General features: G+C 44.3%; 1 protein-coding gene across 22 annotated transcripts in view; it reads left to right on the plus strand.

Moving 5' to 3' along the window:
• Positions 1-8,319, plus strand: part of SEMA6D (semaphorin 6D) — a 401,170-nt gene extending 392,851 nt beyond the window's left edge. For all 22 annotated transcript variants that reach the window (XM_088657281.1, XM_088657280.1, XM_088657282.1 and 19 more), the window contains one exon: positions 3,843-8,319. In XM_088657281.1, coding sequence (XP_088513407.1) covers positions 3,843-5,149 — 1,307 coding nt within the window. In that variant the 3' untranslated portion in view covers positions 5,150-8,319. The remainder of the gene's footprint in view (positions 1-3,842) is intronic.
• Positions 8,320-13,954: the final 5,635 nt, after the last annotated feature.

Below are 13,954 nucleotides of genomic sequence, written 5' to 3' on the forward strand. Positions count from 1 at the left end.
AATTATTCGTAAGTAGATGTACCACTGTATTCCTGAAGTTTTACTCTCTCGCATAAGGCTCACCGCAACATAGCTTTGCAAAAAGCCGTTGCAAAGAGTAACCGCATTAATCCACCACAGCAGAAACGAGAGCATTCTGGCTTTTAACAAAAAGACCCTCAAAACTCTTGCAGCACAAGCTTCCTTCCAATTGCTACATCCTTTATCAGCGCTAAGGTGTCTTTCTGTAAGATACACCTCAAAACTGGGGGAGTTTGAGTTTCCTAACTCTCTCCCACTAAGACACAACTCCACATGTTAATATCATCACAGACAGTGGGTTAATAATCCATGTAAGAAGAATCACGTACTCCATAAAGGGCAGTGTGGTGCTGCATGGTTGACCATAGGTACATGGATCAGGCAGCTAGTGCATATACTGTGAGTGTTTGATCTGTGTGCCCATGAGAAAGTGGGGAGGGGGGAAATCCCTGCAAATAGCAGCTTCTGCACTATGAGGTGTCAGTTGGACACAGATTGGAGAGGCCTCCATTCAAAGCATGCTGGACTATTGAGTCCTTTGAGTGATGCTCTCTCTCTCTCTCTGCCTAATCCAGCACATAGGATTGTTGTGAACAACTGAAAAACAAATGAGAGAGAGTGGGGGGGGGCCCTGGGTCACCAGTGAACTTCACGTCCCCTTATCTTCTCATCCAAACTGGCTCATCCTCTGTTATCTAGATACCGAAACTGCACACCTCATAGTAAATGGCACATATCTGCATGATCCTGCCTTTTCTTTTCTCAAAAAAGAAAAAAAAAATAAGAGTCGTAAGTTCTCAAGCAAACCTTTCACATTCAAGTATTCAGCGAAACGTATCAGGTTTCCTTTTGGCCATTGTGACAGCGCATTCGTAATTTGCTTCAGGTGTTTTTTTTTATCGCTTAGTTGTCCTTTAAAACGGGTCTGCTTTTGCCAGGATTTGCTCACGCACTCTCTCAGTCACGCTCAGTAGCGTTTTCTGTAGTAAGCCTTTCTCAGCCTTCTTTCCCCTCTTCTGCACAATGCCATTAAAACCAATAACCCTGAACCTTTCAACTCTCTTCAAAGGCCTTGCCTCTTAACACGCACACCAGCCACACATAACGCTCTTCTTTGTTTCAACTTTCCCACTGTGCCGAATAACACAATTAGGTGCGTTCTGCCAAACTAACATTTTCTTAACGGTGCAATGTCTGTGGTTGCTTTAAATAAAAACAAAAACCTGCAAGCTCTGATATTAACGTGCGAATTTGATTTTTTTCTTCCTTTTTAATACTATTGCTTGATCTTCTAGTACAAAATTTAATGTTATGAAAACTACTAATACCTCTCATTAGCTGGATGGTTTTTAAATGATGCTCCGTTCCAAAAGTTCATTCCTCACTGAAGTCTAGGCCTTAAAATGTGTGGGTAATCTTGACTTCTTCTTTTAAGCTGCAGAGAATACCACTTCCAAAATAGCAAAGTGAGAAAGCATTCCTTTGGAGGGGGGAGGGGTAAAAATATTAGCATAGTTCTAACAATGCAAATCTGCACATTATAGAGTTTTGCACAATATTTGCATAATCCTATCTCACTTTTGATTCTGATTCATGAGTCGGGCAGGAAATTGAAAGAGAAATCCTTCCACGAGTTATTAATTGCAGCTTGGCAGCGTAGCACCTTCTAACCTCAATTTTCCAGCAGAAATCGTTAATGTTCATACCACACCAGCTACTATTTGTGAGTCTTAAAAGGATATTTCAGGACAGAGTGTGCGCATTTGGATTGGCAGAGTAATAGTAATGCTACTCATATAGTCCAGTTCTCCAGATTAATAGACACAGAGGTGCAGGTCAGAGATTGCCAGCCTATCAAGGGACGTCTTCTTATGCTTGTGATGGCATCTAGAACTGACAGCCATTAGAGGCATCCACGGAAAGAGAGCCTTCCTGGCCTGCAGAGAGGTAGATCTGCCGTCTACTCACCCCTATAACTATGATTTGCTTCTATTTGCAAAAGAAAACAAGCTCTCCATACTGGTAGCATTCCTTTTTCTCTCTTGTGGTGGCTGTTCTTGCCTACAGTTGGGAGGCAGCGTAGCAGAGAGGTGAAGACTGGGCTATTTTCTCAGTCATTTAGGAATTGTTGTGTAACAATAAGCTGTGTAACAATAAGCCACTCTTTTGTTTTTTTTAAAAAAAGCTTATTGTTCATTGTTTTTCTTATTAACTGAACGGTGTTTTCAAATGTCTTCTTATACTCTGCCCTGAGATCAATTTGATAGAGGGCAGGTCGTGAATACTTTCATAAATAAAATAAAAACCAGCTGCCAGACAGAACAAGGAAGGCAAACAGCTGCTGATATTGTAGTTTCCTCGGTTTCTTGAGCAAGAAAAAGCATAGCACTGCTATAAGGATGAGCAGGCAACAACAGGGCGCTCTCTCCTATCAGAAGTATAGATAGACCTAAGTAAGAGCTTGACCAAGGCTCTCCAGCTGCAGGTGCCTGTAATAGTTGTAAGATCCAGTGTAGAGGTGGAGACCATGTGGCTGTCCAGATGTTGGACTACAACTCCCACCATTCCTGTTTGTTGGCCATGCTGGCTGGGGCTGATGATAGTTGGGAGCCCAACAACATCTGGAGGGCCCCTGATGCCAAGAGCCAAGCGGGCATTGGGGAGGGGTGCAACTGTAGAACAATACCCCTATTAAGAGGGAAACTTGAACTGGTCAGCAAGGTTCCTCCAACAGCCATGCCCTGGTTGATGCCTATGGTCAGCGTTGATAAGATAGCCAAGAGCAGGCATCCCCAAACTGCGGCCCTCCGGATGTTTTGGCCTACAACTCCCATGATCCTTAGCTAACAGGGCCAGTGGTCGGGGAAGATGGGAATTGTAGTCCAAAACATCTGGAGGGCCGAAGTTTGGGGATGCCTGGCCAAGAGCAAGGAGCCCAGAAAGGATGACTGGAAAGACCAAACTGCAGCACAGTACTGCAGGAAGCCCATGCCGTCATTCCACATCCTTCTGATCTGACAGCCCAGCATAATGGCAAGCGGCCTCCTGAGCCAGCAGAAATATCTATCTTGGCTCAGGGGGCAAGACCTGCCTTAAGAATGAAGGGCAAAATCTCCAAAATTGGGGAGGGGGGGGGCTGTTTCAGTGTTGTGGGGTTGCTCCAACAAATTGCAACTCCACCAGACTGGACGACTGGAGCGCTTTCATTGGATTGAAATGATGGACAAATGGATCGCACATCCATATTATCACAGAGACGTTGCATATTAATGTATATGCATGATGGTGGTGGTGTAAATTGGGGAACATATAACACATCAAATGTAGGATAAATTATGGTGGAGACCAACCCTAAACATGTTCAGATTTCAATGAGGACTGTTTCCTACATGGGGTGCAATATCATGCCAACTTCAAGCAATTTCAGGTTAGGATTAGGGATTAAGGTTAGGGTTAATGTGAGAGTTATGAACGTGCTTCAACTTTCTCCCATTAAAATAAATAGAAATTGAGCTGGATTGTGCCCGCTATGTTTTTAGTCTCCACCTGAATCAGATAAACCAGAAACCACTTAGCACTTTAAAAACATCTGTTGGTATATGAATATCTACACCACCAATGACTCCCCGAGGAGGATATCCATGTCAGAAGACTTGTGATTCCTACCCCTACTGTGCAAATCTCTCTCTCAAGTGCAGTGGTGCTAGGTTATGTCTGTTATGTCTGGTTAGTACTGCAGCTTAAGATAAGCAAGCTTTGTTTTACGGTCATGCAGAATCAAACACGCTCTAATCTCTCCATACCACATGTGTTTGTTGTAGGTGTCAGGTGGGAAGTCCAGTCAGGAGATTCTAACCAAATGGTGCACATGAATGTCCTGATTACATGCGTCTTCGCTGCCTTTCTGCTGGGAGCCTTTATTGCAGGCGTGGCTGTCTACTGTTACCGGGATATGTTTGTGAGAAAGTCCAGGAAGATACACAAAGACGCAGAGTCAGCTCAGTCCTGTACGGACTCGAGCGGGAGTTTCGCCAAGCTGAACGGCCTCTTTGACAGCCCAGTCAAGGAGTATCAACAGAATATCGATTCTCCCAAGCTGTATTCAAACTTGTTAACAAGCAGAAAGGAGATGCCGCCAACTGCCGACACCAAGTCCATGATGGTGGTGGACCATAGAGGCCAGCCGCCTGAACTGGCAGCTCTTCCGACACCAGAATCCACGCCGGTGATGCAACAAAAGACTTTGCAGTCTATGAAAAGTCAGATGGACAAAGCGCAGAACAACCTCAGTGCTTCTAGAAAAGAAACTCCTCTGAAGAGCCCTCAGTTTTTCCCGTCCAGTCCTCCGCCTCATTCTCCTCTAAGCCACGGCCACATCCCCAGCGCTATTGTTCTTCCAAACGCCACCCACGACTACAACATGTCCTTCTCAAATTCCAACGCGCACAAAGCAGACAAGAAGATGCAGAACATGGACCACCCGCATACAAAGTCATCGGGCAAGAGAGACCACAGGAGGTCTGTGGATTCCAGGAACACCTTGAACGATTTCCTGAAACATTTGAACGAAATGCCTAGCAACCCCAAAGCCATTATGGGAGACCTCCAGGTGGCTCACCAAACTCTAATGCTGGATCCCATGGGAAACATGACTGAGATCCCCCCTAAGGTTCCCAACAGGGAAGCCTCTTTGTATTCTCCTCCGTCCACCCTTCCGCGAAACAGTCCGACAAAACGGGTGGACGTCCCGACCACGCCGGCGGTACCCATGACCTCTTTAGAAAGGCAAAGGGGCTACCACAAAAATTCATCGCAGCGGCATTCTATATCAGCCCTCCCTAAAAACTTAAACTCGCCCAATGGCGTGCTGCTGTCGCGGCAGCCTAGTATTAACCGCGGGGGCTACATACCTCCCGGAGGAGGCTCAAAGATGGACTACATGCAAGGGGTACCGGTGAGTGTCCATCTACAGCCTTCCTTGTCTAGGCAAAGCAGTTACACGAGCAATGGAACGCTCCCTCGGACAGGGATAAAGAGGACGCCCTCCCTCAAACCAGACGTGCCGCCCAAACCCTCGTTCGCTCCCCAGACGCCTTCAGTCAGACCACTGAACAAATACAGCTACTGAGACTTGCGTATTCTGTCAAGAGGTGTGGGGTGATGTTGCAGGACAGACAATAAGACAGAGACTCGCTTGTCATGAGAAACACACAGAGGAGAGAAAGAGAGAGAGAGAATGAACAAGCCGCCAAAGAACCTGTTCTTACTCCAGCAACATCTGGGCTTTTGCCACACACCTGGCTTAAAGCAAGGCTCAGCTTGCTAAACAGATTATAACAAAGGAAGGTGCTGGCCCTTCACATTTCTTTCGTTTGGAGCAGAGGAGACATGTAGCACAATGGGAGGGGGAACTACCTGAGCGAAAGTACTCGGGGAGGAAAAGGGGAGGGGGAAAAGATCTGCGAGCAAAAATACTTGAAGATAATAATAATAACGATAACAATAAAATGGGGTTCATTTTTAGACTGCCATAATGTGTAGTCTTCCCATGAAATGTGAACATTTTAATATGTATGCATTTGCCTTGCCTCTTGCACAAATGTCAGCAAATGATAATGTCTCAACAAGTATGTTGGTTAATAAGCAACTTGCTGATCTTTGGTCTCTAGTCCAACTGTAGCATTTTTCTTTTCCTCCAAAGGATGACATTTTTGTTTATGATGAGAATAAAGGTGTTTGTGTGTGAGGGTGTGTGTGCGCGTGCACAAAGCTAGGAGGTATTCAATCTCATTGCATCTTTTAAGTTACAGAAACGTTTACATTTGAGTTTGACTAAACAAACAGATGGCTCTGGTTCAGATTATTTTGGATTGCATGAGGTGTACAGCAGATCTCATGTGGGAAGCTTTGTGCTGTCAGATTTCTGCCCCGGGCGGAACTAGTTACTATGTGAAATGGTGCAAATGTGCGCATTCTAAATTATGCTGCTATAGAGTCAGATGTCTAAATTCCAAATGTAGCATTACTAGAGGTCCATGGCAGTAGGGATGGTTAAACCAGTCCATTTTGGTTTCTCGTTTTTCTGATATTCAGTTCGCCCAATTTCTGCAGCAGTTTGGAAATTTTTTTACTTCAGAGAAATGCAAATTCCAAAGGGTTTGCATGGTGCTTTGGGAAGCACAAATTCAGGGAGGTTAACATGAAAATGCAAACCAAATTGATTTTCTTCCCCCATCTCCAGTGCTCAGCTGGTCTTTCAATCCACCTGACTTCCCAGCCTGAATGCAAACTTTAGAACTTCTAACTGTTCTTCAATCCAGAACAAAGTTTCCATTACGGTCAGACTCCCTAGTTCAAAAAGCAGTTCATTTGTTTGTTTTGTAAACACCGCCTTCCCCCAAACTGAGACAAAATAAAGGCAGGGGGATTGAGAAAGGCAACGAAAGGGGGAAATGCGGCATTCCCAAGTAGAAAAGACCCTAAGAGAAAAAAAGGAAATATTTTCCAGATGCAAAGAATTGCTTCATTGGCCCCCAACAAGCCATGTACCCACCTGTATTTAGCGAACAAGGAATTGAGGAGCAATCCTATGGCTTGTATATTTGCTTAGCCGAGTGTGGGGTAAGAGGAACTACTGCTCCCGGCATCCATGGCAAGTGCTTACACCAGCCTCTCCTAAGCTGGTGTCCTCTGGATGTTTTGGAGGACAACACAGCCGTGGCTGGCTGGGGCTGATGGGACTTGGAGACCAGAACATCTGGAGAGCACCAGGTGGAGGAAGGCTGGTTGACACCATCATAGGGTGGCCCTCCTCACTCTGGGACGTTTACGTGTGAGGCATATGTTACACAAGAAAAGACAGCAGAGATATGTGGAATAAGACGTTCACATTATTCACATCATTTTATAGCCCTTCCCAACCCGAAATGAAGATACATCAGTAAGGCTTGGCAGGATCCGCCCAAGAAAAAATTGACAGTAGTGCAATCAATTTGTTTAGCTTGTGGTTTCTCCATAGTCATGCCGGTAATGACAATATTCTGTAAATATTCTGTGTGTTTACCTGGATCTGTGCATTTTGTGCCTTATTCATGAAAATGATTTTCTTTTCTTTTTTTAAAAAAAGGGGGGAAACCCTACTAAACCCCTGTCAAGTGTTCTCGGTAACAGCACATCACAATTCCCCACATGCCAGCTGTAAGTTCTCTCAACAGTATCCGAAAAGATGAAAGAAAGGGGGGGAATATCCCCATAAGAACAATTAATTAACAGTGAAAAGGCAGCTTCTAAGCTGAGCAGACAGCAGCATTAAATCAACCTTTTTCGCGCTAAACATCCCACCCCTAACTAGCTTAAGGATCAAACAGTTATAATGTGAAATCATATGAGGTTTCTGGGGTAATGGAACACCTGCTAAAGCTGAGCATGCTTCTTACTGGGCTGCTATGGTATGTGCTTGCAGCTGATGTTCATCGCAGATGGTGATCTTAGCTTGCAAATGATGCCCTAGTACTTGTTTGCTGAACGTTGCCATCAGCATATAGCCCACACAGGGGAATAGTCGTGAGTTGATAGGACAAGTACCTTCCATCCAAAACACTGGATTCTATTTCATGTTAAAGGGGGGAAAGAAAAGATCTTAGTCTCTCTCAAATAAAAGGGATCCTTGTTCCTTAATATATAGATTTATTCCCCCTTTTCCATTTTGTATGTTGACCATTGAAGACCTTTACTTCCCCCTCCAAAAATATTTAGGATCGTTCCCCCCCACCACCCTAAAAATATTTTCACTCTTGCAACTAATAATTTTTAAATGAGAATCAAATGACAAAAAAAGAGAATTGACTTCACTTTACAGATAGTAATGAATAATACATACTTGTGTGAAACGGAAACATAAATGTTATGTGAACCCAAATAACTTTCTGTAACATTGTGCTGCCTTGTTAGATGGTAATGTGAGTTCGCTCAGTATTTATGTTGAAATCTTTTTAACATTCAACATAGTCTTTATTCTGTTAATTTATAATTTTTGTTGGGTTTTGGGTTGGGGTTTTGTTTTTTTTAATTAAAAAAACATGCTTTATCCATTTGTGCAAAGGTAAATGCAGATTGTATCTTTTTTAATGGTACAGCTTATAAAAGTAACCCTAAAAAAATGAAAGCTGCTCTATATGGTCTATAGAGTACTTTAACATGTATAGATATCTTGTAAACTTGTATTGTGGATGTGTAAATAATACGTCCTTTTGGGTTTTTAACACCGCATGTAAAGTCAAAATAAACTATTCAAAAGTAGCAAGCATCTCACTTGATTATACGTTTAAAAGCAGTGAGCATAACCCAGCCCCTACGCTAAGCTTTTGGGAATGAATGGGAAACTGCACATAGGTAGTTGCAGCCCATTGCCATTGCCCTCTGGTCACGGCCCATCTATTGAAGCAAGTAAAGCTATCCATGCTGGGAGGAGGAGTTCATTTCATACAACATAGCACCTGCCATCTCCAAGAACCCACTGAATTGGTGGCATTACGTCTCTTAATGCAGTTTGCTGTTATTTTCCTAGGACTTGCTCATACGACCTACACATGCTAGTCTTTTAACCCTGTTTCTGAAGTTTCAAGATGAGCAACTGCATTTACCTCTGTGTCTTTTCACTGTTCATACCTGATGCATAGAATAGGCAGGGATACCGGGCATATTATGACACCCCGACCCAATAGTCCTCCAGATTACAGGCCTTGATCCATATTTGGCCGGCGGCATCCTTGGGCAGCTGCTGGAGCCACATCACCCTGGCAATGTGCCTGCCAGCCCTCATGGTCACCACCAATATCGAGTCCCAGCTGCCATTCTGTTTTCCCCTCGATGCCCCAAAATAAACATGCTGTCTGGATCATCGTGGGAATGATGAATGACAGTTGGCATCTTCTTACAGTTAAAGAAAACAGCCTACCACTCTGCTGTGCTACAGGGAATCCATCCACACAGGAGAGCACCCATTGAAGTCTCTTTCCAACATGGAGCCAGTCCTGTCCATAGTACTGTAATCATTTGGAGATTAGCCAGCCCCTATCTGCATCATCCGATCCATTTGTCTGTGGTTCCATTCCCCACTCCAGACTATCTATCTATGGAAAATAATTTCTTTACACAAAAACTTTTATGAAAGTTTTTTAAAAATAGTAATAATGAAAGAATTAGCCCATTGGGGAACAAGGTTCTGCAGCCCAGTCTGTCCCCTACTGTGCTAACTTTCTGTCTGCATTGAGTTGCTCACATAAGGGAGCATTCATAAATGTGTTCCACCATCTGCATGTGGTGTGAAGTGGCACAGTCTGTTTTCCCACCTCTGAATTCTCCTGGCCTCATTCTGCTGCTTAAGGCTTAAAGGGGGTTTTGTAGCACCAGTTCCACAGTGTCCCCTGAAACTGAAATGCTAACAAATCCTGACTGTGTGGGGGAATGTCTATACTGAGCCTTAAATAAAATTCGTGGAGAGTTCTGATTTTATCAATGTATGCTGAACTGCCACAATCTCAATGACTTGTAGAACAAGCATGCATTTGATCCCACGGGCACCCACATTTGTTGTGGGAGGCACTTAATTTGGACTAGTAGTGAACACAAATTCCCACTACCACCCCCCAGGGCTCTTTTGACAACTGCTGTACCACCCATTTCGTCCAGTTTCATCAGTGGTGCTGAATTTTACTGGTATAATTCTTCTAGAGAAAGCAGCAAAGGTAAGGGATCAAATTTCCTGGCTCCTTTGACAACAAGCACTGCATACTTTCAGGGGGAGAACAAAGAAGAAGGGATGCTAACCTGAGGAGGCAGGCCGAGTATAAAATGTAAATGCATGGAAACTTAACCTACAACTTTTTACAGGCCAATAGATGTACACTTGTTTAAAATTAAGTTCACAATACTGTTCTGTTCATACATACTGTACATCATCTGAGCAGCAGGGTACTAAGAACTGCTGTTAAAACATTAGTTTCCTTTACAGAAGAGACAGCCAAGTATTTCCGGTGTCTTTGCACTGATCTATTTATTTCAGAAGTTGCCAATGTTGTACCCCCAAAAGCAAATACGCTTGCAAAAATCCACAAAGCCTGAAACCTTGTTTGCTCTTCTGCATTATGCATGGCTTATCAAACATCTCCATATTTCAGTAAATGTACAGATCGGGTTCCTGCCCACCCATCAAAGACAGAGTTGTACAAAGAGCTGCTTTTTGTGAGTATGGCGAACAATGTCTACACCATTTTGTAGTCCTGCCTTGTTTTGTTGTGGCAGCCATGTTGTGTTATGCCACACCCCCATTTTTTGTGCCCATGACACTTTCTCAAATATGTCCACTGACACATATGTCAGTGTATGTGTCCACTGACCCCCAAACGTTTGCAGCATATAGTGTATTTACAGATGGTAGATCTCAAAGAAGTAAAAAAAAAAAAAACCTGGACAGTTAAGTCCAGTCAAAGGCGACTACGGGGTTACGACGCTCATCTCGCTTTCAGGCCGAGGGAGCCGACGTTTGTCCACAGACAGCTTTCCGGGTCGTGGCCAGCAGGACTAAACTGCTTCTGGTACAACAGAACACCGTGACGGAAGCCAGAGCGCATGAAAATGCCGTTTACCTTCCCGCCGCAGTGGTACCTATTTATCTACTTGTACTGGCGTGCTTTCGAACTGCTAGGTTGGCAGGAGCTGGGACCGAGCAACAGGAGCTCACCCCGTTGCAGGGATTCGAACCACCGACCTTCCAATCAGCAAGCCAAAGAGACTCAGTGGTTTAGAACATAGTGCCACCCACGTCTCTATCAAAGATGCATGATACGGAGATGCAGAAGGGAGCACATAAGCATTGCCAGTTTCTCACCAACATCAGGGTCAAACTTAACTATTCCCCTCAAAACTCTAGTTGTAGTTCATCTATTGCAGGGGTTCCCAACAAATTTTTCTCGAGGACCCCTCATCGAGCCGCTATTGTGACAAGGACCCCCATTAATTCCTAATCCTAAAATTAAAAAGTGAGAGCCAAATTAAGAGTCTTTTTATATTTTATATTTATACGTTTTTTACAGTTCTTCCTCTTCATCTGTAGGCCTCTGTCGTTTTAACGAACCACTTTTTAACCAACGGTCCATTTTTAACTACGCGAACTGTAGCTTCCGCAAAAAACAACGCTTTGTTTACAAACACTACTGTTTTGCAAAAAGGCAGCGCGCGCCAGGGAGGAGGGAGGGGAATGGAGAAGACAGGGTACCTGCGCAGTAGCGCACAAATGAAGCCGGCGCGCGCAAAGCATCTTGGGGAGGTGAGCGTTAGTAGAATGCGCGCGCTGCCTCTTTGCAAAACAGGAGTGTTTGTAAAGCGCCACCTAACGGCATACAGCAAAACTACTGCCTCTATCTAATTCTAGTTTTGCGCTAGACTCTGCTCATGCAGGAAGCGGCCAAAACAAAAAATCTGTTATCATACGAAATATATTTAATATATTTTTTATTCTAATAGCATCTTGCGGACCCCTCTAGCATAGCTCGCGGACCCCTGGGGGTCCCCGGACCACCTGTTGGGAACCACTGATCTATTGCTTTTTTAAAAAAATGCAAAATAAGGAGGGCTATCCTTTTGGGGAAATAGCAGCTTCAATTGGGTACATTTTGTAAACACATTTTGTAAACACATCATCATGGTGAGAAACAGCATAGAGGTGAAACTCGAAAAATTAGAATATCGTCGAAAAGTGCATTTATTTCAGTAACGCAACTGAAAAGGTGAAACCAATATATGAGATACTGTAGATGCTTGACATGCAAAGCAAGGTATGTCAAGCCTTTATTTGTTGTAATTGTAATTATTTGTTGTTAGGCGGGTCAATTATAAATGGAATGTAATTAATGAAATGTAATAGCGATGTTTGTTTTTGTTTATTTTTGTATTAATTGTAATTATTTGTTTTATTACTGTGGAATTTCCAAAAGAAAGCATTTGTAAAAATTAGAAGAAAATTAAAAGATAGTAAGTTGCATTACTGAAATAAATGCACTTTTTGACGATATTCTAATTTTCCGAGTTTCACCTGTAGTTCCTATTCTGATTCTCCACTGCCACCAGCAAATTTAAACTCAAGCAGCAGCAACATGGGACTTCACTACATGCACCATCTGATTTGACCCTTAGTCCTGTCTTTGTTCCTTCTCCCCGTTCCATAAACCAAACTCTGCCACTCTTGCAAAATTATTTTCAGACCAGAGAAAATCTGCGCAGAAACACACTTTTTTAAAAAAAGGTAAGAGTTACTTGACCTTTAGGGTCTCAACCCAAAGACTAACAGAGCAGCAGACAGAGGGGGAAATTCCATGGCAGAGGAACCACCAGAACCAAAGCCCTGCCCACTTTTTTATGGTACTTTCTTCCACCACCAGCCCCATTTGGGTCAATGGTAAGGAATAAATTCCAGATTCAGTGTAGTTTAGAGCACAGTGTCTGGGTTCATTCATGTGTGGCGAGGGAGCCCTTATCATTTGGTCCTCCCTCAAAATAAGGGGGGGGGCATGGATTTATTCCACTTCTCTCACAACAAACCTGGGAGAGGAAATATCTGAAGGGGAGAAAGAGGCTCAAATTCCTTCTGGGATCTAACCAAGTGTGCAAAATGCATCCTGACTGGAAACGTTGGGTCACAGAATACCCCACTTAGCCCGATGCACGCAGTCTTTTTGCAGTCTTACTCTCCACTGAGATGATCACATAAAGATTCTGCAGCTTGAGGTCAGGGTGATAATAAGGCCCTAGCGATGCTTTTTGTCAGATTCCGACCTTGCCCAAAGTCAGAGACGGGAAACAGAGCCTTGAGATTTGCTTCTTTGCTTCAGCTTGTCTGACAATTTTGAGAGCCTCCCGTCCCTGATATGTGAAGGCCTTCATCATCTTGTCTGATGGAGGCATAACCTACTCCAAGCAAGACAAATACTTGAGGGGACATTACAGAATTTTTATTATTGATTGTATGCATACTCTGCTCTTTCCTCCTAGATAGAATTCCCCTCGCAGAGCTACGGTTCTCAGAGTAGCTTAACAGTCAATCCCTCTTCCCAGGGAACGGCGGGGGGGGGGGGTCCTCTAACAACTCTCAGCACCCTTAACAAACTACAGATTCCAGGATTCTTTGAGGGAAGCCGTGGCAGTTCAAAGTGGTATGCCAGTACTTCAGATGTAAAGTGCACACAGGGCCTGAATTCAGTAACAGTTAGCAAGTAATTACATCTATAATTGGAGCCTGAAACGCCTATTGTCATGGTAATGGGTGCAGAGTAGAGTGTCCACAAGGACTATTCTAGACAGTTCTCTTTTTGAAGGGCGGACAGTCCTCCATTTGAAGGAGTCCTATGTTTGAAGGGCCGTCCAGTAAGAAGGGCAGGCACCAGCAGTTAGCAGGTGCACAGTGGACTGCGAAGGGACACACATTGGCTGGTCACCATCTCCTCCGCTAAATGAGTAATTATTTCTAAATCTGCATCTGGGGCAGGCCATGGGAACAGCTCAGCTGGTAGAGCACGAGACTCTTAATCTCAGGGCCATGGGTTCAAGCCCCACGTTGGGCAAAAGATGCCTGCATTGTGTAGGGGGTTGGATTGGATGATGCCAGTGGTTCCTTCCAACCAGGGCCGGCTCTAGGTAGACCCCTGGTGGCGCAGTGTGCCAGGGCGCCGGGTCGGTAGGCAGGGCGCCGTGCGGCTTTGCCACGCGGAAACCATGCTGCGCCCTGCGAGGGTGGGGGCGCCGGAGCGATCTCCGCCCCACAGCGCCAGGGCGGCCGGCCTGCTCGAGACTGCCCTGCTTCCAACTCTACAGTTCTATGATTCTATGATGCGAGTCTTAGCTGCAAGTATTTAAAAGCACGTGAAAACAACCCTTAAGA

The sequence above is a fragment of the Zootoca vivipara genome, chromosome 13, assembly GCF_965207765.1.
Source record: "Zootoca vivipara chromosome 13, rZooViv2.hap1.1, whole genome shotgun sequence".
Classification (NCBI taxonomy): Eukaryota; Metazoa; Chordata; class Lepidosauria; order Squamata; family Lacertidae; genus Zootoca; species Zootoca vivipara.